Genomic DNA, 23,603 nt, shown 5'->3' on the forward strand with positions numbered 1-23,603 from the left:
CCTCACAATCTTGTATGTTTCAATGAGATCACCTCTCATTCTTCTAAACTCCAGAGAGTATAGCTCTTATCCGTATGAAAGTGGATGTGGGATATTTAGAGGGTACTTCATATATGGACGATGTGAGATTCAAGGAGAAAGGAATTTCCAACACTTGCTGAGCAAAGTTTTCCATTAATTGTTTCCATTTTCTTTCAGTACTTTCCAAATGATGTCCTTAAGTATCTTCTTCCTGCTCCTGTCTGTCCCGCAGGGTAGGTACCTTAACAATTGCATATTAACAGCAATTATATAAAGCGGCCCTTCTGTAGAGAGACATTTCTAGGCAATTCACAGGGGAGAAGAGGAGGTGAGGGAGAGTGAGGAGAGATTAGTCCCAAAGGGGGTTTTTCAAGGTGGGCAGCAAGGTAGAGATGTTTGGGATGGAGAGAACGAGAGTGGGATTAGACTGGGTGGGATATTAAATGGTACAGGGAGTGAGGGGGAGAGTGGGATTAGACTGGGTGGGATATTAAAGGGTGTGGGGAGTGAGGGGAGGGTGTGATAAGACTGGATGGGATATTAAAGGGTACGGGGAGTGAGGGGGAGAGTGGGATTAGATTGGTTGGGATATTAAATGGTACAGGGAGTGAGGGGGAGAGTGGGATTAGACTGGGTGGGATATTAAAGGGTGTGGGGAGTGAGGGGGAGAGTGGGATTAGACTGGGTGGGATATTAAAGGGTGTGGGGAGTGAGGGGCGAGTGAGATTAGACTGGGTGGGATATTAAAGGGTACGGGGAGTGAGGGGGAGAGTGGGATTAGACAGGGTGGGATATTAAAGGGTGTGGGGAGTGAGGGGGTGAGTGGGATTAGACTGGGTGGGATATTAAAGTTTACGGGGAGTGAGGGGGAGAGTGGGATTAAACTGGGTGGGATATTAAAGGGTGCGGGGAGTGAGGGGAGAGTGAGATTAGACTGGGTGGGATATTAAAGGGTACGGGGAGTGAGGGGGACAGTGGGATTAGACTGGGTGGGATATTAAAGTTTACGGGGAGTGAGGGGGAGAGTGGGATTAGATTGGGTGGGATATTAAAGGGTGTGGGGAGTGAGGGGGAGAGTGGGATTAGACTGGCTGCGATATTAATATGTGTGGGGAGTGAGGGGGAGAGTGGGATTAGACTGGCTGTGATATTAATATGTGTGGGGAGTGAGGGGGAGAGTGGGATTAGACTGGGTGGGATATTAAAGGGTGCGGGGAGTGAGGGGGAGAGTGGGATTAGATTGGTTGGGATATTAAATGGTACAGGGAGTGAGGGGGAGAGTGGGATTAGACTGGGTGGGATATTAAAGGGTGTGGGGAGTGAGGGGGAGAGTGGGATTAGACTGGGTGGGATATTAAAGGGTGTGGGGAGTGAGGGGCGAGTGAGATTAGACTGGGTGGGATATTAAAGGGTACGGGGAGTGAGGGGGAGAGTGGGATTAGACAGGGTGGGATATTAAAGGGTGTGGGGAGTGAGGGGGTGAGTGGGATTAGACTGGGTGGGATATTAAAGTTTACGGGGAGTGAGGGGGAGAGTGGGATTAAACTGGGTGGGATATTAAAGGGTACGGGGAGTGAGGGGGACAGTGGGATTAGATTGGGTGGGATATTAAAGTTTACGGGGAGTGAGGGGGAGAGTGTGATTAGACTGGGTGGGATATTAAAGGGTGCGGGGAGTGAGGGGGAGAGTGGGATTAGACTGGGTGGGATATTAAAGGGTGCGGGGAGTGAGGGGGAGAGTGGGATTAGATGGTGGGATATTAAAGGGTGCGGGGAGTGAGGGGGAGAGTGGGATTAGACGGTGGGATATTAAAGGGTGCGGGGAGTGAGAGGAGAGTGAGAATAGACTGGGTGGGATATTTAAGGGTACAGGGAGTGAGGGGGAGAGTGGGAATAGACTGGGTGGGATATTAAATTTTACGGGGAGTGAGGGGGAGAGTGAGATTAGACTGGGTGGGAAATTAAAATTTAAGGGGAGTGAGGGGGGTGAATGGGATTAGACTGGGTGGGATATTAAAGGGTGTGGAGAGTGAGGGGGAGAGTGAGGTTAGACTGGGTGGGATATTAAAGGTGCGGGGAGTGAGGGGGAGAGTGAGGTTAGACTGGGTGGGATATTAAAGGGTGCGGGGAGTGAGGGGGAGAGTGGGATTAGACTGGGTGGGGTATTAAAGGGTACGGGGAGTGAGGGGGAGAGTGGGATTAGACTGGGTGGGATATTAAAGGGTGCGGGAGTGAGGGGGAGAGTGGGATTAGACTGGGTGGGATATTAACAAGGGTGTGGGGAGTGAGGGGGAGAGTGGGATTAGACTGGGTGGGATATTAAAGGGTGCGGGGAGTGAGGGGGGAGAGTGGGATTAGACTGGGTGGGATATTAAAGGGTGCGGGGAGTGAGGGGGAGAGTGGGATTAGACTGGGTGGGATATTAAAATGGGTGTGGGGAGTGAGGGGGAGAGTGGGATTCAACTGGGTGGGATATTAAAAGTCATGGTGAGTGAGGGGGAGAGTGGGATTAGACTGGGTGGGATATTAAAGTGTGTGGGGAGTGAGGGGGAGAGTGGGATTAGACTGGGTGGGATATTAAATGGTACGGGGAGTGAGGGGTTGAGTGGGATTAGACTGGGTGGGATATTAAAGGGTGCAGGGAGTGAGGTGGAGAGTGAGGTAAGACTGGGTGGGATATTAAAGGGTGCGGGGAGTGAGGGGGAGAGGGGGATTAGACTGGGTGGGGTATTAAAGGGTACGGGGAGTGAGGGGGAGAGTGGGATTAGACTGGGTGGGATATTAAAGGGTGCAGGGAGTGAGGGGGAGAGTGAGGTTAGACTGGGTGGGATATTAAAGGGTGCTGGGAGTGAGGGGGAGAGTGGGATTAGACTGGGTGGGATATTAAAATGGGTGTGGGGAGTGAGGGGGAGAGTGGGATTCAACTGGGTGGGATATTAAAAGTCATGGTGAGTGAGGGGGAGAGTGGGATTAGACTGGGTGGGATATTAAAGTGTGTAGGGAGTGAGGGGGAGAGTGGGATTAGACTGGGTGGGATATTAAATGGTACGGGGAGTGAGGGGTTGAGTGGGATTAGACTGGGTGGGATATTAAATGGTACGGAAAGTGAGGGGGAGAGTGGAATTAGATTGGTGGGATATTAAAGGGTGTGGGGAGTGAGAGGGAGAGTGGGAGTAGACTGGGTGGGATATAAAAGTGTGCGGGGAGTGAGGGGGAGAGTGGGATTAGACTGGGTGGGATATTAAAGTGTGCGGGGAGTGAGGGGGAGAGTGGGATTAGACTGCGTGGGATATTAAAGGGTGCGGGGAGTGAGGGGGAGAGTGGGATTAGACTGGGTGGGATATTAAAGGGTGTGGGGAGTGAGGGGAGAGTGAGATTAGACTGGCTGCGATATTAAAGAGTGTGGGGAGTGAGGGGGAGAGTGGGAATAGACTGGGGGGGATATTAAAGGGTGCGGGGAGTGAGAGGGAGAGTGGGATTAGACGGTGGGATATTAAAGGGTGCGGGGAGTGAGAGTGAGAGTGGGATTAGACAGGGTGGGATATTACAGGGTGTGGGGAGTGAGGGGGTGAGTGGGATTAGACTGGGTGGGATATCAAAGTTTACGGGGAGTGAGGGGGAGAGTGGGATTAGACTGGGTGGGATATTAAAGGGTGTGGGGAGTGAGGGGGAGAGTGGGATTAGACAGGGTGGGATATTAAAGGGTGTGGGGAGTGAGGGGCTGAGCGGGATTAGACTGGGTGGGATATTAAAGTTTACGGGGAGTGAGGGGGAGAATGGGATTAGACTGGGTGGGATATTAAAGGTTGCGGGGAGTGAGGGGAGAGTGAGAATAGACTGGGTGGGATATTGAAGGGTACAGGGAGTGAGGGGGAGAGTGGGAATAGACTGGGTGGGATATTAAAGTTTACGGGGAGTGAGGGGGAGAGTGAGATTAGACTGGGTGGGAAATTAAAGTTTAAGGGGAGTGAGGGGCGTGAATGGGATTAGAGTGGGTGGGATATTAAAGGGTGTGGAGAGTGAGGGGTAGAGTGGGATTAGACTGGGTGGGATATTAAAGGGTGTGGGGAGGAAGGGGGAGAGTGGGATTAGACTGGGTGGGATATTAAAGGGTGCAGGGAGTGAGGGGGAGAGTGAGGTTAGACTGGGTGGGGTACTAAAGGGTACGGGGAGTGAGGGGGAGAGTGGGATTAAACTGGGTGGGATATTAAAGGGTGCGGGGAGTGAGGGGGAGAGTGGGATTAGACTGGGTGGGATATTAACAAGGGTGTGGGGAGTGAGGGGGAGAGTGGGATTAAACTGGGTGGGATATTAAAGGGTGTGGGGAGGAAGGGGGAGAGTGGGATTAGACTGGGTGGGATATTAAAGGGTGCGGGGAGTGAGGGGGAGAGTGAGGTTAGACTGGGTGGGGTAATAAATGGTACGGGGAGTGAGGGGGAGAGTGGGATTAGACTGGGTGGGATATTAAATGGTGCGGGGAGTGAGGGGGAGAGTGGGATTAGACTGGGTGGGATATTAAAATGGGTGTGGGGAGTGAGGGGGAGAGTGGGATTAGACTGGGTGGGGTAATAAATGGTACGGGGAGTGAGGGGGAGAGTGGGATTAGACTGGGTGGGATATTAAATGGTGCGGGGAGTGAGGGGGAGAGTGGGATTAGACTGGGTGTGATATTAAAATGCATGGTGAGTGAGGGGGAGAGTGGCATTAGACTGGGTTGGATATTAAAGTGTGTGGGGAGTGAGGGGGAGAGTGGGATTAGACTGGGTGGGATATTAAATGTTACGGGGAGTAAGGGGGACAGTGGGAATAGACTGTGTGGGATATTAAATGGTACGGAGAGTGAGGGGGTGAGTGGAATTAGATTGGTGGGATATTAAAGGGTGTGAGGAGTGAGAGGGAGAGTGGGATTAGACTGGGTGGGATATAAAAGTGTGCGGGGAGTGGGGGGGAGAGTGGGATTAGACTTTGTGGGATATTAAAGGGTGCGGGGAGTGAGGGGGAGAGTGGGATTAGACTGCGTGGGATATTAAAGTGTGTGCGGAGTGAGGGGGAGAGTGGGATTAGACTGGGTGGGATATTAAAGGGTGCGGGGAGTGAGGGGGAGAGTGGGATTAGACTGGGTGGGATATAAAATGGTGCGGGGAGTGAGGGGGAGAGTGTGATTAGACTGGGTGGGATATTAAAGAATACGGGAAGTGAGGGGGTGTGGGATTTGACTGGGTGGGATATTAAAGGGTGTGGGGAGTGAGGGGGGAGAGTGGGATTAGACTGGGTGGGATATTAATGGTACGGGAATTGAGCAGGAGAGTGGGATTAGAACGGCTGGGATATTAAATGGTACGGGGAGTGAGGGGAAAGTGTAATTAGACTGGCTGGGATGATAAATGGTACGGGGAGTGATGGGGAGAGTGGGATTAGACTGGGTGGGATATTAAAGTGTACGGGGAGTGAGTGGGAGATTTGGATTAGAATGGGTGGAATATTAAAGGGTGCAGGGAGTGAGGGGGAGAGTGGGATTAGACTGGGTGGGATATTAAATGGTAAGGGGAGTGAGGGGGAGAGTGGGATTAGACTGGGTGGGATATTAAATGTTACGGCGAGTGAGGGGGTGAGTGGGATTAGACTGGGTGGGATATTAAAGGATACGGGGAGTAAGGGGGACAGTGGGAATAGACTGTGTGGGATATTAAATGGTACGGAGAGTGAGGGGGAGAGTGGAATTATATTGGTGGGATATTAAAGGGTGTGAGGAGTGAGAGGGAGAGTGGGATTAGACTGGGTGGGATATAAAAGTGTGCGGGGAGTGGGGGGGAGAGTGGGATTAGACTTCGTGGGATATTAAAGGGTGCGGGGAGTGAGGGGGAGAGTGGGATTAGACTGCGTGGGATATTAAAGTGTGTGCGGAGTGAGGGGGAGAGTGGGATTAGACTGGGTGGGATATTAAAGGGTGCGGGGAGTGAGGGGGAGAGTGGGATTAGACTGGGTGGGATATAAAATGTTACGGCGAGTGAGGGGGTGAGTGGGATTAGACTGGGTGGGATATTAAAGGATACGGGGAGTAAGGGGGACAGTGGGAATAGACTGTGTGGGATATTAAATGGTACGGAGAGTGAGGGGGAGAGTGGAATTAGATTGGTGGGATATTAAAGGGTGTGAGGAGTGAGAGGGAGAGTGGGATTAGACTGGGTGGGATATAAAAGTGTGCGGGGAGTGGGGGGGAGAGTGGGATTAGACTTCGTGGGATATTAAAGGGTGCGGGGAGTGAGGGGGAGAGTGGGATTAGACTGCGTGGGATATTAAAGTGTGTGCGGAGTGAGGGGGAGAGTGGGATTAGACTGGGTGGGATATTAAAGGGTGCGGGGAGTGAGGGGGAGAGTGGGATTAGACTGGGTGGGATATAAAATGGTGCGGGGAGTGAGGGGGAGAGTGTGATTAGACTGGGTGGGATATTAAAGAATACGGGAAGTGAGGGGGTGTGGAATTTGACTGGGTGGGATATTAAAGGGTGTGGGGAGTGAGGGGGGAGAGTGGGATTAGACTGGGTGGGATATTAATGGTACGGGAATTGAGCAGGAGAGTGGGATTAGAACGGCTGGGATATTAAATGGTACGGGGAGTGAGGGGAAAGTGTAATTAGACTGGCTGGGATGTTAAATGGTACGGGGAGTGATGGGGAGAGTGGGATTAGACTGGGTGGGATATTAAAGTGTACGGGGAGTGAGTGGGAGATTTGGATTAGAATGGGTGGAATTTTAAAGGGTGCAGGGAGTGAGGGGGAGAGTGAGATAGGACTGGGTGGGATATTAAAGGGTGCGGGCAGTGAGTGGGAGATTTGGATTAGAATGGGTGGAATATTAAAGGGTGCAGGGAGTGAGGGGGAGAGTGGGATTAGACTGGGTGGGATATTAAATGGTAAGGGGAGTGAGGGGCAGAGTGGGATTAGACTGGGTGGAATATTAAAAGGCATGGTGAGTGAGGGGGAGAGTTGCATTAGGCTAGGTTGGATATTTAAGTTTGCGGGGAGTGAGGGGGAGAGTGGGATTAGACTGGGTGGGATATTTAATGGTACGGGAATTGAGCGGGAGAGTGGGATTCGACTGGGTGGGATGTTAAAGAGCATGGGGAGTGAGGGGGAGTGTGGGATTAGACTGGGTGGGAGATTAAAGGGTGTGGGGAGTGAGGGGGAGAGTGGGATTAGACTGGTTGGGATATTAAAGGGTGTGGGCAGTGAGTGGGAGAATTGGATTAGACTGGGTGGGATATTAAAGTGTGTGGTGAGTGAGGGGGAGAGTGGGATTATACTGGGTGGGATATTAAAGAGCATGGGGAGTGAGGGGGAGTGTGGGATTAGACTGGCTGGGATTTTAAATGGTATGGGGAGTGAGCGGGAGAGTGGGATTAGACTGGGTGGGATATTAAATGGTACGGGGAGTGAGGGGGAGAGTGGGATTAGATTGGTGGGATATTAAAGGGTGTGGGGAGTGAGGGCGAGAGTGGGGTTAGACTGGGTGGAATATAAAATGGTGCGGGGAGTGAGGGGGAGAGTGTGATTAGACTGGGTGGGATATTAAAGAGTACGGGGAGTGAGGGGGAGAGTGGGATTAGACTGGGTGGGATATTAAAGGGCATGGTGAGTGATGGCGAGAGTGGGATTAGACTGGGTGGGATATTAAATGGTACGGGAAGTGAGGGGGAGAGTGGGATTAGACTGGGTGGGATAATAAAGGGTGTGGGGAGTGAGGGGGAGAGTGGGATTAGACTGGGTAGGATATTAAAGGGTGTGGGGAGTGAGGGGGAGAGTGGGATTAGACTGGGTGGGATAATAAAGGGTGCGGGGAGTGAGGGGGAGAGTGGGATTAGACTGGATAGGATATTAAAAGGTACGGGGTGTGAGGGGAGAGTGGGATTAGACTGGGTGGGATATTAAATGTTGTGGGGATTGAGGGGGAGAGTGGGATTAGACTGGATAGGATATTAAAAGGTACGGGGTGTGAGGGGAGAGTGGGATTAGACTGGGTGGGATATTAAATGTTGTGGGGATTGAGGGGAGAGTGGGATTAGACTGGGTGGGATATTAAAGGTGTGGGGAGTGAGGGGGAGAGTGGGATTAGACTGGGTGGGATAATAAATCCTGTGGGGAGTGAGGGGAGAGTGGGATTAGACTGGATGGGATATTAAAGGGTGCGGGGAGTGAGGGGGAGGGTGGGATAAGATTGGATGGGATATTAAATGGTGTGGGGATTGAGGGGGAGAATGGGATCAGACTGGCTGGGATAATAAATATCACGGGGAGTGAGGGGGAGAGTGGGATTAGACTGGGTGGGATATTAAAGGGTGTTGGGAGTGAGGGGAGAGTGGGATTAGACTGGGTGGGATATTAAAGGGTGCGGGGAGTGAGGGGGAGAGTGGGATTAGACTGGGTGGGATATTAATGGGTGTGGGGAGTGAGGGGAGAGTGGGATTAGACTGGGTGGGTTATTAAATGGTGTGGGGATTGAGGGGGAGAGTTAGATTAGACTGGGTCAGAAATTAAAAGTTGAGGGGAGTGAGGGGTTGAGTGGGATTAGACTGGGTGGGAGATTAAAAGGAGTGGGGAGTGAGGGGAGAGTGGGATTAGACTGGGTGGGATATTAAATGGTGTTGGGAGTGAGGGGGAGAGTGGGATTAGAATGGGTGGGATATTAAATGGGGTGGGGATTGAGGGAGAGAATGGGATCAGACTGGCTGGGTTAATAAATGGTATGGGGAGTGAGGGGGAGAGTGGGATTAGACTGGGTGGGATATTAAAGGGTGCGGGGAGTGAGGGGGAGTGTGGGATTACACTGGATGGGATAATAAAGTGTGTGAGGAGCGAGGCGGGAGTGTGATTAGACTGGGTGGGATATTAAAGGGTGTGGGAGTGAGGGGGAGAGTGGGATTAGACTTAGTGGGATATGAAAGTGTACGGGGGTGAGGGGTAGAGTGGGATTAGACTAGGTGGGATATTAAAGGGTTTGGGGAGTGAGGGGGAGAGTCGGATTAGAATGGTTGGGATATTAAAGGGTGTGTGGAATGAGGGGGAGAGTGGGATTAGACTGGGTGGGATATTAATGGTACGGGTATTGAGCGGGAGAGAGGGATTAGACTGGGGGGATATTAAAGAGCATGGGGAGTGAGGGGAAGTGTGGGATTAGTCTGGGTGGGATATTAAAGTGTGTGAGGAATGAGGGGGAGAGAGGGATTAGACTGGCTGGGATATTAAATGGTACGGGGAGTGAGGGGAAAGTGGGATTAGACTGGGTGTGCTATGAAAGGGTACGGGGAGTGAGGAGGTAGTGGCATTGGACTGGGTGGGATATTAAAGCATGTGGGGAGTGAGCAGGAGAGTGGGATTCGACTGGGTGGGATATTAAAGGATGCGGGGAGTGAGTGGGAGAATTGGATTGGACTGGGTGGGATATTAAAGGGTGTGGGGAGTGAGGGGGAGAGTGGGATTAGACTGGGTGGGGTATTAAATGGTACGGGGAGTGAGCGGGAGTGTGAGATTAGACTGGCAGGGATATTAAAGGGCATGGGGAGTGAGGGGGAGAAGGGGATTGGACTGCGTGGAATATAAAAGGGTACGGGGAGTGAGGGGGAGAGTGAGATTAGACTGAGTGGGATATTAAAGGGTTTGGGAAGTGAGGTGAGTTTGGCATTATACTGGGTGGGATACAAAAGTGTGTGGATTGAGGGGGAGAATGGGATTAGCCTGGGTGGGATATTAAAGTGTACGGGGAGTGAGGGGGAGAGTGGGATTAGACTGGATGGGATATTAAAGGGTGTGATGTGTGAGGGGCAGAGTGGGATTAGACTGGGTGGAATATTTAAGGGTGCGGGGAGTGAGGGGGAGAGTGGGATTAGACCAGGTGGGGTATTAAAGGGTGTTGGGAGTGAGGGGGAGAGTGGTATTAGACTGGGTGGGATATTAAAGGGTACGGGGAGTGAGGGGGAGAGTGGGATTAGATTCAGTTTAATAGAAGGGTGTGGGGATTGAGGGGGAGAATGGGATCAGACTGGCTGGGATAATAAATGGTACGGGGAGTGAGGGGGAGAGTGGGATTAGACTGGGTGGGATATAAAACGGTGCGGGGAGTGAGGGGTAGAGTGGGATTAGACTGGGTGGGATATTAAAGGGTGCGGGGACTGAGGGGGAGAGTGGGATTAGACTGGGTGGGATAGAAAAGGAGTGGGGATTGAGGGGGAGAATGGGATTAGACTGGGCGTAATATTAAAGGGTACGAGGTATGAGGGGGAGAGTGGGATCAGATTGGGTGGGCTATTAAAAGGTGTGGGGAGTGAGGGGTAGAGTGGGATTAGACTGGGTGGGATATTAAAGGGTGTGGGGAGTGAGGGGAGAGTGGGATTAGACTGGGTGGGATATTAAAGGGTGCGGGGAGTGAGGGGAGAGTGGGATTAGACTGGGTGGGATATTAAAGGGTGTGGGGAATGAGGGGAGAGTGGGATTAGACTGTGTGGGATATTAAATGGTGTAGGGAGTGATGGGGTGAGTGCGATTAGACTGGGTGGCATAAAAGGGTGTGGGGAGAGAGGGGGAGAGTGGGATTAGACTGGGTGGGGTATTAAATGGTGAGGGGAGTGAGGGGGAGTGTGGCATTAGACTGGGTGGGATATTAAAGGATGTGGGGAGTGAGGGGTAGAGTGGAATTAGTCTGGGTGGGATATTAAAGGGTGTGGGGAGTGAGGGGAGAGTGAAATTAGACTGGGTGGGATATTAAAGGGTGTGCAGAGTGAGGGGAGAATGGGAGTAGACTGGGTGGGATATTAAAGTGTGTAGGGAGTGAAGGGGAGAGTGGGATTAGACTGGGTGGGATATTAAAAGGTGTGGGAAATGAGAGGGAGAGTGGGATTAGACTGGGTGGGATAAATGGCTGTGGGGAGTGAGGGGGAGAGTGGGATTAGACTGGGTGGGATATTAAATGGTGTGGGGATTGAGGGGGAGAGTCGGATTAGACTGGTTGGGATATTAAAGGGTGTGTGGAATGAGGGGGAGAGTGGGATTAGACTGGTTGGGATATTAATGGTACGGGTATTGAGCGGGAGAGAGGGATTAGACTGGGGGGATATTAAAGAGCATCGGGAGTGAGGGGGAGTGTGGGATTAGTCTGGGTGGGATATTAAAGTGTGTGAGGAATGAGGGGGAGAGAGTGATTAGACTGGCTGGGATATTAAATGGTACGGGGAGTGAGGGGAAAGTGGGATTAGACTGGGTGTGCTATTAAAGGGTACGGGGAGTGAGGAGGTAGTGGCATTGGACTGGGTGGGATATTAAAGCATGTGGGGAGTGAGCAGGAGAGTGGGATTGGACTGGGTGGAATATTAAAGGGTGCGGGCAGTGAGCGGGAGAGTGGGATCAGATTGGGTGGGCTCTTAAAAGGTGTGGGGAGTGAGGGGTAGAGTGGGATTAGACTGGGTGGGATATTAAAGGGTACGGGGAGTGATGGGGAGTGTGGGATTAGACTAGGTGGGACATTAAAGGGTACGGGGAGTGAGGGGTAGAGTGGGATTAGATTGGTGGGATATTAAAGGGTGTGGGGAGTGAGGGGGCGAGTGGGATTAGACTGGGTGGGATATTAAAGGGTGCGGGGAGTGAGGGGGAGAGTGGGATTATATTGGGTGGGATATTAAAGGGTGCGGGGTGTGAGGGGGAGAGTGGGATTAGACTGGGTGGGATATTAAAGGGTGCGGGGAGTGAGGGGGAGAGTGGGATTAGACTGGGTGGGATAGAAAAGATGTGGGGATTGAGGGGGAGAATGGGATTAGACTGGGCGGAATATTAAAGGGTATGAGGAATGAGGGGGAGTGTGGGATTAGACTGGGTGGGATATTCAAGGGTGCGGGCAGTGAGCGGGAGAGTGGGATCAGATTGGGTGGGCAATTAAAAGGTGTGGGGAGTGAGGGGTAGAGTGGGATTAGACTGGGTGGGATATTAAAAGGTGTGGGGAGTGAGGGGAGAGTGGGATTAGACTGTGTGGGATATTAAAGGGTACGGGGAGTGATGGGGAGTGTGGGATTAGACTGGGTGGGACATTAAAGGGTACGGGGAGTGAGGGGTAGAGTGGGATTAGACTGGGTGGGATATTAAAGGGTGTGGGGAGAGAGGGGGAGAGTGGGATTAGACTGGGTGGGATATTAAAGGCTGCGGGGAGTGAGGGGGAGAGTGGGCTTAGACTGGGTGGGATATTAAAGGGTGTGGGGAGTGAGGGGGAGAGTGGGATTAGACTGGGTGGGATATTAAAGGGTACGGGGATTGAGGGGTAGAGTGGGATTAGACTCAATGGGATATTACAGTGTGTGGGGAGTGAGGGGAGAGTGGGATAAGACTGTGTGGGATATTAAAGGGTTTGGGGAGTGAGGGGAGAGTGGGATTAGACTGCGTGGGATATTAAAGGGTGTGGGGAGTGAGGGGAGAGTGGGATAAGACTGTGTGGGATATTAAAGGGTTTGGGGAGTGAGGGGAGAGTGGGATTAGACTGGGTGGGATATTAAAGGGTGTGGGGAGTGAGGGGAGAGTGGGATTAGACTGTGTGGGATATTTAATGGTGTATGGAGTGATGGGGTGAGTGGGATTAGACAGGGTGGAATATTAAAAGCTGTGGGGAGTGAGAGGGAGAGTGGGATTAGACTGGGTGGCATAAAGGGTGTGGGGAGTGAGGGGGAGAGTGGTATTAGACTGGGTGGGATATTAAAAGGTGTGGGGAGTGAGAGGGAGAGTGGGATTAGATTGTCTGGGATAGAAAGGGTGTGGGGATTGAGGGGGAGAATGGGATTAGACTGGGCAGAATATTAAAGGGTACGAGGTATGAGGGGGAGAGTGAGATTAGACTGGGTGGAATATTCAAGGGTGCGGGGAGTGAGGGGGAGAGTGGGATTGGACTGGGTGGGATATTAAAGGGTGTGGGGAGTGAGGGGAGAGTGGAATTAGACTGGGTGGGATATTAAAGGGTGTGGGGAGTGAGAGGGAGAGTGGGATTAGACTGGGTGGGATATTAAAAGGTGTGGGGAGTGAGAGGGAGAGTGGGATTAGACTGGGTGGGATAAAAGGGTGTGGGGAGTGAGGGGGAGAGTGGGATTAGACTGGGTGGGATATTAAATGGTGTGGGGATTGAGGGGGAGAATGGGATCAGACTGGCTGGGATAATAAATGGTATGGGGAGTGAGAGGGAGAGTGGGATTAGACTGGGTGGGATATTAAAGGGTGTGGGGAGTGAGAGGGAGAGTGGGATTAGACTGGGTGGGATATTAAAAGGTGTGGGGAGTGAGAGGGAGAGTGGGATTAGACTGGGTGGGATATTAAAAGGTGTGGGGAGTGAGAGGGAGAGTGGGATTAGACTGGGTGGGATAAAAGGGTGTGGGGAGTGAGGGGGAGAGTGGGATTAGACTGGGTGGGATATTAAATGGTGTGGGGATTGAGGGGGAGAATGGGATCAGACTGGCTGGGATAATAAATGGTATGGGGAGTGAGAGGGAGAGTGGGATTAGACTGGGTGGGATATTAAAGGGTGCGGGGAGTGAGGGGGAGTGTGGGATTACACTGGATGGGATAAAAAAGTGTGTGAGGAGCGAGGCGGGAGTGTGATTAGATTGGGTGCGATATTAAAGGGTTTGGGAGTGAGGGGGAGAGTCGGATTAGACTGGTTGGGATATTAAAGGGTGTGTGGAATGAGGGGGAGAGTGGGATTAGACTGGGTGGGATATTAATGGTACGGGTATTGAGCGGGAGAGAGGGATTAGACTGGGGGGATATTAAAGAGCATCGAGAGTGAGGGGGAGTGTGGGATTAGTCTGGGTGGGATATTAAAGTGTGTGAGGAATGAGGGGGAGAGAGGGATTAGACTGGCTGGGATATTAAATGGTACGGGGAGTGAGGGGAAAGTGGGATTAGACTGGGTGTGCTATTAAAGCGTTCGGGGAGTGAGGAGGTAGTGGCATTGGACTGGGTGGGATATTAAAGCATGTGGGGAGTGAGCAGGAGAGTGGGATTGGACTGGGTGGGATATTAAAGGGTGCGGGCAGTGAGCGGGAGAGTGGGATCAGATTGGGTGGGCTCTTAAAAGGTGTGGGGAGTGAGGGGTAGAGTGGGATTAGACTGGGTGGGATATTAAAGGGTGTGGGGAGTGAGAGGAGAGTGGGATTAGACTGTGTGGGATATTAAAGGGTACGGGGAGTGATGGGGATTGTGGGATTAGACTAGGTGGGACATTAAAGGGTACGGGGAGTGAGGGGTAGAGTGGGATTAGATTGGTGGGATATTAAAGGGTGTGGGGAGTGTGGGGGCGAGTGGGATTAGACTGGGTGGGATATTAAAGGGTGCGGGGAGTGAGGGGGAGGGTGGGATTAGACTGGGTGGGATATTAAAGGGTGCGGGGTGTGAGGGGGAGAGTGGGATTAGACTGGTTGGGATATTAAATGGTGCCGGGAGTGAGGGGGAGATTGGGATTAGGCTGGGTGGGATATTAAAGGGTGCGGAGTGTGAGGGGGAGAGTGGGATTAGACTGGGTGGTATATTAAAGTGTACGGGGAGTGAGGGGGAGAGTGGCATTAGGGTGGGAGGGATATTAAAGGGTGCGGAAAATGAGGGGGAGAGTGGGATTAGAATGGGCGAGATATTAAAGGGTGCGGGGACTGAGGGGGAGAGTGGGATTAGACTGGGTGGGATAGAAAAGGAGTGGGGATTGAGGGGGAGAATGGGATTAGACTGGGCGTAATATTAAAGGGTATGAGGTATGAGGGGAAGAGTGGGATTAGACTGGGTGGGATATTCAAGGGTGCGGGCAATGAGCGGGAGAGTGGGATCAGATTGGGTGGGCTATTAAAAGGTGTGGGGAGTGAGGGGTAGAGTGGGATTAGACAGGGTGGGATACTAAAAGCTGTGAGGAGTGAGAGGGAGAGTGCGATTAGACTGGGTGGCATAAAAGGGTGTGGGGAGTGAGGGGGAGAGTGGTATTAGACTGGGTGGGATATTAAATGGTGAGGGGATTGAGGGGGAGAATGGCATTAGACTGGGTGGGATATTAAATGGTACGGGGAGTGAGGGGGAGTGTGGTATTAGACTGGGTGGGATATTAAAGGGTGTGGGGTGTGAGGGGGAGAGTGGGATTTGACTTGGTTTGAGATTAAAGGATGTGGGGAGTGAGGGGTAGAGTGGGATTAGTCTGGGTGGGATATTAAAGGGTGTGGGGAGTGAGGGGAGAGTGAAATTAGACTGGGTGGGATATTAAAGCGTGTGGGGAGTGAGGGGAGAGTGGGAGAATACTGGGTGGGATATTAAAGTGTGTAGGGAGTGATGGGGAGAGTGGGATTAGACTTGGTGGGATATTAAAAGGTGTGGGAAATGAGAGGGAGAGTGGGATTAGGCTGGGTGGGATAAATGGGTGTGGGGAGTGAGGGGGAGAGTGCGATTAGACTGGATGGGATATTAAATGGTGTGGGGATTGAGGGGGAGAATGGGATCAGACTGGCTGGGATAATAAATGGTACGGGGAGTGAGGGGGAGAGTGGGATTAGACTGGGTGGGATATTAAAGGGTGCGGGGAGTGAGGGGGAGAGTGGGATTAGACTGGGTGGGATATTAAAGGGTGCGGGGAGTGAGGGGGAGAGTGGGATTAGACTGGGTGGGATAGAAAAGCTGTGGGGCTTGAGGGGGAGAATGGGATTAGCCTGGGTGGGATATTAAAGTGTACGGGAGTGAGGGGGAGAGTGGGATTAGACTGGGTGGGATATTAAAGGGTGTGATGTGTGAGGGGCAGAGTGGGATTAGACTGGGTGGAATATTAAAGGATGCAGGGAGTGAGGTTTAGAGTGGGATTAGACCAGGTGGGGTATTAAAGGGTGTTGGGAGTGAGGGGGAGAGTGGTATTAGACTGGGTGGGATATTAAAGGGTGCGGGGAGTGAGGGGGAGAGTGGGATTAGACTGGGTGGGATATTAAAGGGTGCGGGGAGTGAGGGGGAGAGTGGGATTAGACTGGGCGGAATATTAAATGGTATGAGGTATGAGGGGGAGAGTGGGATTAGACTGGGTGCGATATTCAAGGGTGCGGGCAGTGAGCGGGAGAGTGGGATCAGATTGGGTGGGCTATTAAAAGGTGTGGGGAGTGAGGGGTAGAGTGGGATTAGACTGGGTGGGATATTAAAGGGTGTGGGGAGTGGGGAGAGTGGGATTAGACTGTGTGGGATATTAAAGGGTACGGGGAGTGATGGGGAGTGTGGGATTAGACTGGGTGGGACATTAAAGGGTACGGGGAGTGAGGGGTAGAGTGGGATTAGATTGGTGGGATATTAAAGAGTGTGGGGAGTGAGGGGGAGAGTCGGATTAGACTGGGTGGGATATTAAAGGGTGCGGGGAGTGAGGGGGAGAGTGGGATTGGACTGGGTGGGATATTAAAGGGTGTGGGGAGTGAGGGGAGAGTGGAATTAGACTGGGTGGGATATTAAAGGGTGTGGGGAGTGAGAGGGAGAGTGGGATTAGACTGGGTGGGATATTAAAAGGTGTGGGGAGTGAGAGGGAGAGTGGGATTAGACTGGGTGGGATAAAAGGGTGTGGGGAGTGAGGGGGAGAGTGGGATTAGACTGGGTGGGATATTAAATGGTGTGGGGATTGAGGGGGAGAATGGGATCAGACTGGCTGGGATAATAAATGGTATGGGGAGTGAGAGGGAGAGTGGGATTAGACTGGGTGGGATATTAAAGGGTGTGGGGAGTGAGAGGGAGAGTGGGATTAGACTGGGTGGGATATTAAAAGGTGTGGGGAGTGAGAGGGAGAGTGGGATTAGACTGGGTGGGATATTAAAAGGTGTGGGGAGTGAGAGGGAGAGTGGGATTAGACTGGGTGGGATAAAAGGGTGTGGGGAGTGAGGGGGAGAGTGGGATTAGACTGGGTGGGATATTAAATGGTGTGGGGATTGAGGGGGAGAATGGGATCAGACTGGCTGGGATAATAAATGGTATGGGGAGTGAGAGGGAGAGTGGGATTAGACTGGGTGGGATATTAAAGGGTGCGGGGAGTGAGGGGGAGTGTGGGATTACACTGGATGGGATAAAAAAGTGTGTGAGGAGCGAGGCGGGAGTGTGATTAGATTGGGTGCGATATTAAAGGGTTTGGGAGTGAGGGGGAGAGTCGGATTAGACTGGTTGGGATATTAAAGGGTGTGTGGAATGAGGGGGAGAGTGGGATTAGACTGGGTGGGATATTAATGGTACGGGTATTGAGCGGGAGAGAGGGATTAGACTGGGGGGATATTAAAGAGCATCGAGAGTGAGGGGGAGTGTGGGATTAGTCTGGGTGGGATATTAAAGTGTGTGAGGAATGAGGGGGAGAGAGGGATTAGACTGGCTGGGATATTAAATGGTACGGGGAGTGAGGGGAAAGTGGGATTAGACTGGGTGTGCTATTAAAGCGTTCGGGGAGTGAGGAGGTAGTGGCATTGGACTGGGTGGGATATTAAAGCATGTGGGGAGTGAGCAGGAGAGTGGGATTGGACTGGGTGGGATATTAAAGGGTGCGGGCAGTGAGCGGGAGAGTGGGATCAGATTGGGTGGGCTCTTAAAAGGTGTGGGGAGTGAGGGGTAGAGTGGGATTAGACTGGGTGGGATATTAAAGGGTGTGGGGAGTGAGAGGAGAGTGGGATTAGACTGTGTGGGATATTAAAGGGTACGGGGAGTGATGGGGATTGTGGGATTAGACTAGGTGGGACATTAAAGGGTACGGGGAGTGAGGGGTAGAGTGGGATTAGATTGGTGGGATATTAAAGGGTGTGGGGAGTGTGGGGGCGAGTGGGATTAGACTGGGTGGGATATTAAAGGGTGCGGGGAGTGAGGGGGAGGGTGGGATTAGACTGGGTGGGATATTAAAGGGTGCGGGGTGTGAGGGGGAGAGTGGGATTAGACTGGTTGGGATATTAAATGGTGCCGGGAGTGAGGGGGAGATTGGGATTAGGCTGGGTGGGATATTAAAGGGTGCGGAGTGTGAGGGGGAGAGTGGGATTAGACTGGGTGGTATATTAAAGTGTACGGGGAGTGAGGGGGAGAGTGGCATTAGGGTGGGAGGGATATTAAAGGGTGCGGAAAATGAGGGGGAGAGTGGGATTAGAATGGGCGAGATATTAAAGGGTGCGGGGACTGAGGGGGAGAGTGGGATTAGACTGGGTGGGATAGAAAAGGAGTGGGGATTGAGGGGGAGAATGGGATTAGACTGGGCGTAATATTAAAGGGTATGAGGTATGAGGGGAAGAGTGGGATTAGACTGGGTGGGATATTCAAGGGTGCGGGCAATGAGCGGGAGAGTGGGATCAGATTGGGTGGGCTATTAAAAGGTGTGGGGAGTGAGGGGTAGAGTGGGATTAGACAGGGTGGGATACTAAAAGCTGTGAGGAGTGAGAGGGAGAGTGCGATTAGACTGGGTGGCATAAAAGGGTGTGGGGAGTGAGGGGGAGAGTGGTATTAGACTGGGTGGGATATTAAATGGTGAGGGGATTGAGGGGGAGAATGGCATTAGACTGGGTGGGATATTAAATGGTACGGGGAGTGAGGGGGAGTGTGGTATTAGACTGGGTGGGATATTAAAGGGTGTGGGGTGTGAGGGGGAGAGTGGGATTTGACTTGGTTTGAGATTAAAGGATGTGGGGAGTGAGGGGTAGAGTGGGATTAGTCTGGGTGGGATATTAAAGGGTGTGGGGAGTGAGGGGAGAGTGAAATTAGACTGGGTGGGATATTAAAGCGTGTGGGGAGTGAGGGGAGAGTGGGAGAATACTGGGTGGGATATTAAAGTGTGTAGGGAGTGATGGGGAGAGTGGGATTAGACTTGGTGGGATATTAAAAGGTGTGGGAAATGAGAGGGAGAGTGGGATTAGGCTGGGTGGGATAAATGGGTGTGGGGAGTGAGGGGGAGAGTGCGATTAGACTGGATGGGATATTAAATGGTGTGGGGATTGAGGGGGAGAATGGGATCAGACTGGCTGGGATAATAAATGGTACGGGGAGTGAGGGGGAGAGTGGGATTAGACTGGGTGGGATATTAAAGGGTGCGGGGAGTGAGGGGGAGAGTGGGATTAGACTGGGTGGGATATTAAAGGGTGCGGGGAGTGAGGGGGAGAGTGGGATTAGACTGGGTGGGATAGAAAAGCTGTGGGGCTTGAGGGGGAGAATGGGATTAGCCTGGGTGGGATATTAAAGTGTACGGGAGTGAGGGGGAGAGTGGGATTAGACTGGGTGGGATATTAAAGGGTGTGATGTGTGAGGGGCAGAGTGGGATTAGACTGGGTGGAATATTAAAGGATGCAGGGAGTGAGGTTTAGAGTGGGATTAGACCAGGTGGGGTATTAAAGGGTGTTGGGAGTGAGGGGGAGAGTGGTATTAGACTGGGTGGGATATTAAAGGGTGCGGGGAGTGAGGGGGAGAGTGGGATTAGACTGGGTGGGATATTAAAGGGTGCGGGGAGTGAGGGGGAGAGTGGGATTAGACTGGGCGGAATATTAAATGGTATGAGGTATGAGGGGGAGAGTGGGATTAGACTGGGTGCGATATTCAAGGGTGCGGGCAGTGAGCGGGAGAGTGGGATCAGATTGGGTGGGCTATTAAAAGGTGTGGGGAGTGAGGGGTAGAGTGGGATTAGACTGGGTGGGATATTAAAGGGTGTGGGGAGTGGGGAGAGTGGGATTAGACTGTGTGGGATATTAAAGGGTACGGGGAGTGATGGGGAGTGTGGGATTAGACTGGGTGGGACATTAAAGGGTACGGGGAGTGAGGGGTAGAGTGGGATTAGATTGGTGGGATATTAAAGAGTGTGGGGAGTGAGGGGGAGAGTCGGATTAGACTGGGTGGGATATTAAAGGGTGCGGGGAGTGAGGGGGAGAGTGGGATTAGACTGGGTGGGATATTAAAGGGTGTGGGGAGTGAGGGGAGAGTGGGATAAGACTGTGTGGGATATTAAAGTGTTTGGGGAGTGAGGGGAGAGTGGGATTAGACTGGGTGGGATATTAAAGGGTGTGGGGAGTGAGGGGAGAGTGGGATTAGACTTTGTGGGATATTAAATGGTGTATGGAGTGATGGGGTGAGTGGGATTAGACAGGGTGGGATATTAAAAGCTGTGGGGAGTGAGAGGGAGAGTGGGATTAGACTGGATGGCATAAAGGGTGTGGGGAGTGAGGGGGAGAGTGGGATTAGGCTAGGTGGGGTATTAAAGGGTGTTGGGAGTGAGGGGGAGAGTGGTATTAGACTGGGTGGGATATTAAATGGTACGGGGTGTGAGGGGGACAGTGGGATTAGATTGTCTGGGATAGAAAGGGTGTGGGGATTGAGGGGGAGAATGGGATTAGACTGGGCAGAATATTAAAGGGTACGAGGTATGAGGGGGAGAGTGAGATTAGACTGGGTGGGATATTCAAGGGTGCGGGGAGTGAGGGGGAGAGTGGGATTGGACTGGGTGTGATATTAAAGGGTGTGGGGAGTGAGGGGAGAGTGGAATTAGACTGGGTGGGATATTAAAGGGTGTGGGGAGTGAGGGGAGAGTGGGAGTAGACTGGGTGGGATATTAAAAGGTGTGGGGAGTGAGGGGGAGAGTGGGATTAGACTGGGTTGGATATTAAATGGTGTGAGGATTGAGGGGGAGAATGGGATCAGACTGGCTGGGATAATAAATGGTATGGGGAGTGAGGGGGAGAGTGGGATTAGACTTGGTGGGATATTAAAGGGTGCGGGGAGTGAGGGGGAGTTTGGGATTACACTGGATGGGATAATAAAGTGTGTGAGGAGCGAGGCGGGAGTGTGATTAGACTGGGTGGGATATTAAAGGGTGTGGGAGTGAGGGGGAGAGTCGGATTAGACTGGTTGGGATATTAAAGGGTGTGTGGAATGAGGGGGAGAGTGGGATTAGACTGGGTGGGATATTAATGGTACGGGTATTGAGCGGGAGAGAGGGATTAGACTGGGGGGATATCAAAGAGCATGGGGTGTGAGGGGGAGTGTGGGATTAGTCTGGGTGGGATATTAAAGTGTGTGAGGAATGAGGGGGAGAGAGGGATTAGACTGGCTGGGATATTAAATGGTACGGGGAGTGAGGGGAAAGTGGGATTAGACTGGGTGTGCTATTAAAGGGTACGGGGAGTGAGGAGGTTGTGGCATTGGACTGGGTGGGATATTAAAGCATGTGGGGAGTGAGCAGGAGAGTGGGATTGGACTGGGTGGGATATTAAATGGTGCGGGCAGTGAGTGGGAGAATTGGATTAGACTGGGTGGGATATTAAAGGGTGTGGGGAGTGAGGGGGAGAGTGGGATTAGACTGGGTGGGATATTAAATGGTACGGGGAGTGAGCAGGAGTGTGAGATTAGAATGGCAGGGATATTAAAGGGCATGGGGAGTGAGGGGGAGAGGGGGATTGGACTGGGTGGAATATAAAAGGGTACGGGGAGTGAGGGGGAGAGTGAGATTAGACTGAGTGGGATATTAAAGGGTTTGGGAAGTGAGGTGAGTGTGGCATTATACTGGGTGGGATACAAAAGTGTGTGGATTGAGGGGGAGAATGGGATTAGCCTGGGCGGGATATTAAAGTGTACGGGGAGTGAGGGGGAGAGTGGGATTCGACTGGGTGGGATATTAAAGGGTGTGATGTGTGAGGGGCAGAGTGGGATTAGACTGGGTGGAATATTAAAGGATGCAGGGAGTGAGGGGTAGAGTGGGATTAGACCAGGTGGGGTATTAAAGGGTGTTGGGAGTGAGGGGGAGAGTGGTATTAGACTGTGTGGGATATTAAAGGGTATGGGGCGTGAGGGGGAGAGTGGGATTAGATTGAGTTTAATAGAAAGGGTGTGGGGATTGAGGGGGAGAATGGGATCAGACTGGCTGGGATAATAAATGGTACGGGGAGTGAGGGGGAGAGTGGAATTAGACTGGGTGGGATATAAAACGGTGCGGGGAGTGAGGGGGAGAGTGGGATTAGACTGGGTGGGATATTAAAGGGTGCAGGGACTGAGGGGGAGAGTGGGATTAGACTGGGTGGGATAGAAAAGGAGTGGGGATTGAGGGGGAGAATGGGATTAGACTGGGCGTAATATTAAAGGGTACGAGGTATGAGGGGGAGAGTGGGATTAGACTGGGTGGGTTATTCAAGGGTGCGGGCAGTGAGCGGGAGAGTGGGATCTGATTGGGTGGGCTATTAAAAGGTGTGGGGAGTGAGGGGTAGAGTGGGATTAGACTGGGTGGGATATTAAAGGGTGTGGGGAGTGAGGGGGAGAGTGGGATTAGACTGGGTGGGATATTAAAGGGTGTGGGGAGTGAGGGGGAGAGTGGGATTAGACAGGGTGGGATATTAAAAGCTGTGGGGAGTGAGAGGGAGAGTGGGATTAGACTGGGTGGCATAAAGGGTGTGGGGAGTGAGGGGGAGAGTGGGATTAGGCTAGGTGGGGTATTAAAGGGTGTTGGGAGTGAGGGGGAGAGTGGTATTAGACTGGGTGGGATATGAATGGTACGGGGAGTGAGGGGGACAGTGGGATTAGATTGTCTGGGATAGAAAGGGTGTGGGGATTGAGGGGGAGAATGGGATTAGACTGGGCAGAATATTAAAGGGTACGAGGTATGAGGGGGAGAGTGAGATTAGACTGGGTGGGATATTCAAGGGTGCGGGGAGTGAGGGGGAGAGTGGGATTGGACTGGGTGTGATATTAAAGGGTGTGGGGAGTGAGGGGAGAGTGGAATTAGACTGGGTGGGATATTAAAGGGTGTGGGGAGTGAGGGGAGAGTGGGAGTAGACTGGGTGGGATATTAAAATGTGTGGGGAGTGAGAGGGAGAGTGGGATTAGACTGGGTGGGATAAAAGGGTGTGGGGAGTGAGGGGGGGAGTGGGATTAGACTGGGTTGGATATTAAATGGTGTGGGGATTGAGGGGGAGAATGGGATCAGACTGGCTGGGATAATAAATGGTATGGGGAGTGAGGGGGAGAGTGGGATTAGACTGGGTGGGATATTAAAGGGTGCGGGGAGTGAGGGGGTGTTTGGGATTACACTGGATGGGATAATGAAGTGTGTGAGGAGCGAGGCGGGAGTGTGATTAGACTGGGTGGGATATTAAAGGGTGTGGGAGTGAGGGGGAGAGTCGGATTAGACTGGTTGGGATATTAAAGGGTGTGTGGAATGAGGGGGAGAGTGGGATTAGACTGGGTGGGATATTAATGGTACGGGTATTGAGCGGGAGAGAGGGATTAGACTGGGGGGATATCAAAGAGCATGGGGAGTGAGGGGGAGTGTGGGATTAGTCTGGGCGGGATATTAAAGTGTGTGAGGAATGAGGGGGAGAGAGGGATTAGACTGGCTGGGATATTAAATGGTACGGGGAATGAGGGGAAATTGGGATTAGACTGGGTGTGCTATTAAAGGGTACGGGGAGTGAGGAGGTCGTGGCATTGGACTGGGTGGGATATTAAAGCATGTGGGGAGTGAGCAGGAGAGTGGGATTGGACTGGGTGGGATATTAAAGGGTGCGGGCAGTGAGTGGGAGAATTGGATTAGATTGGGTGGGATATTAAAGGGTGTGGGGAGTGAGGGGGAGAGTGGG

General features: G+C 52.2%; 1 protein-coding gene across 1 annotated transcript in view; it reads left to right on the forward strand.

The window, feature by feature from the left end:
- The first annotated feature begins 202 nt into the window (after nucleotides 1–202).
- The window catches only part of LOC147110145 (B-cell receptor CD22-like), a 113,789-nt gene continuing 90,388 nt past the window's right edge, over nucleotides 203–23,603 (forward strand). Inside the window, exon 1 of the mRNA XM_086004078.1 lies at nucleotides 203–254. Within this exon, the coding sequence (XP_085860204.1) occupies nucleotides 209–254 (46 nt within the window). The 5' untranslated portion in view covers nucleotides 203–208. The remainder of the gene's footprint in view (nucleotides 255–23,603) is intronic.

This window comes from Somniosus microcephalus, chromosome 12 (assembly GCF_052327205.1).
Source record: "Somniosus microcephalus isolate GS21.2 chromosome 12, FLI_Smic_1.0, whole genome shotgun sequence".
Taxonomy (NCBI): Eukaryota; Metazoa; Chordata; class Chondrichthyes; order Squaliformes; family Somniosidae; genus Somniosus; species Somniosus microcephalus.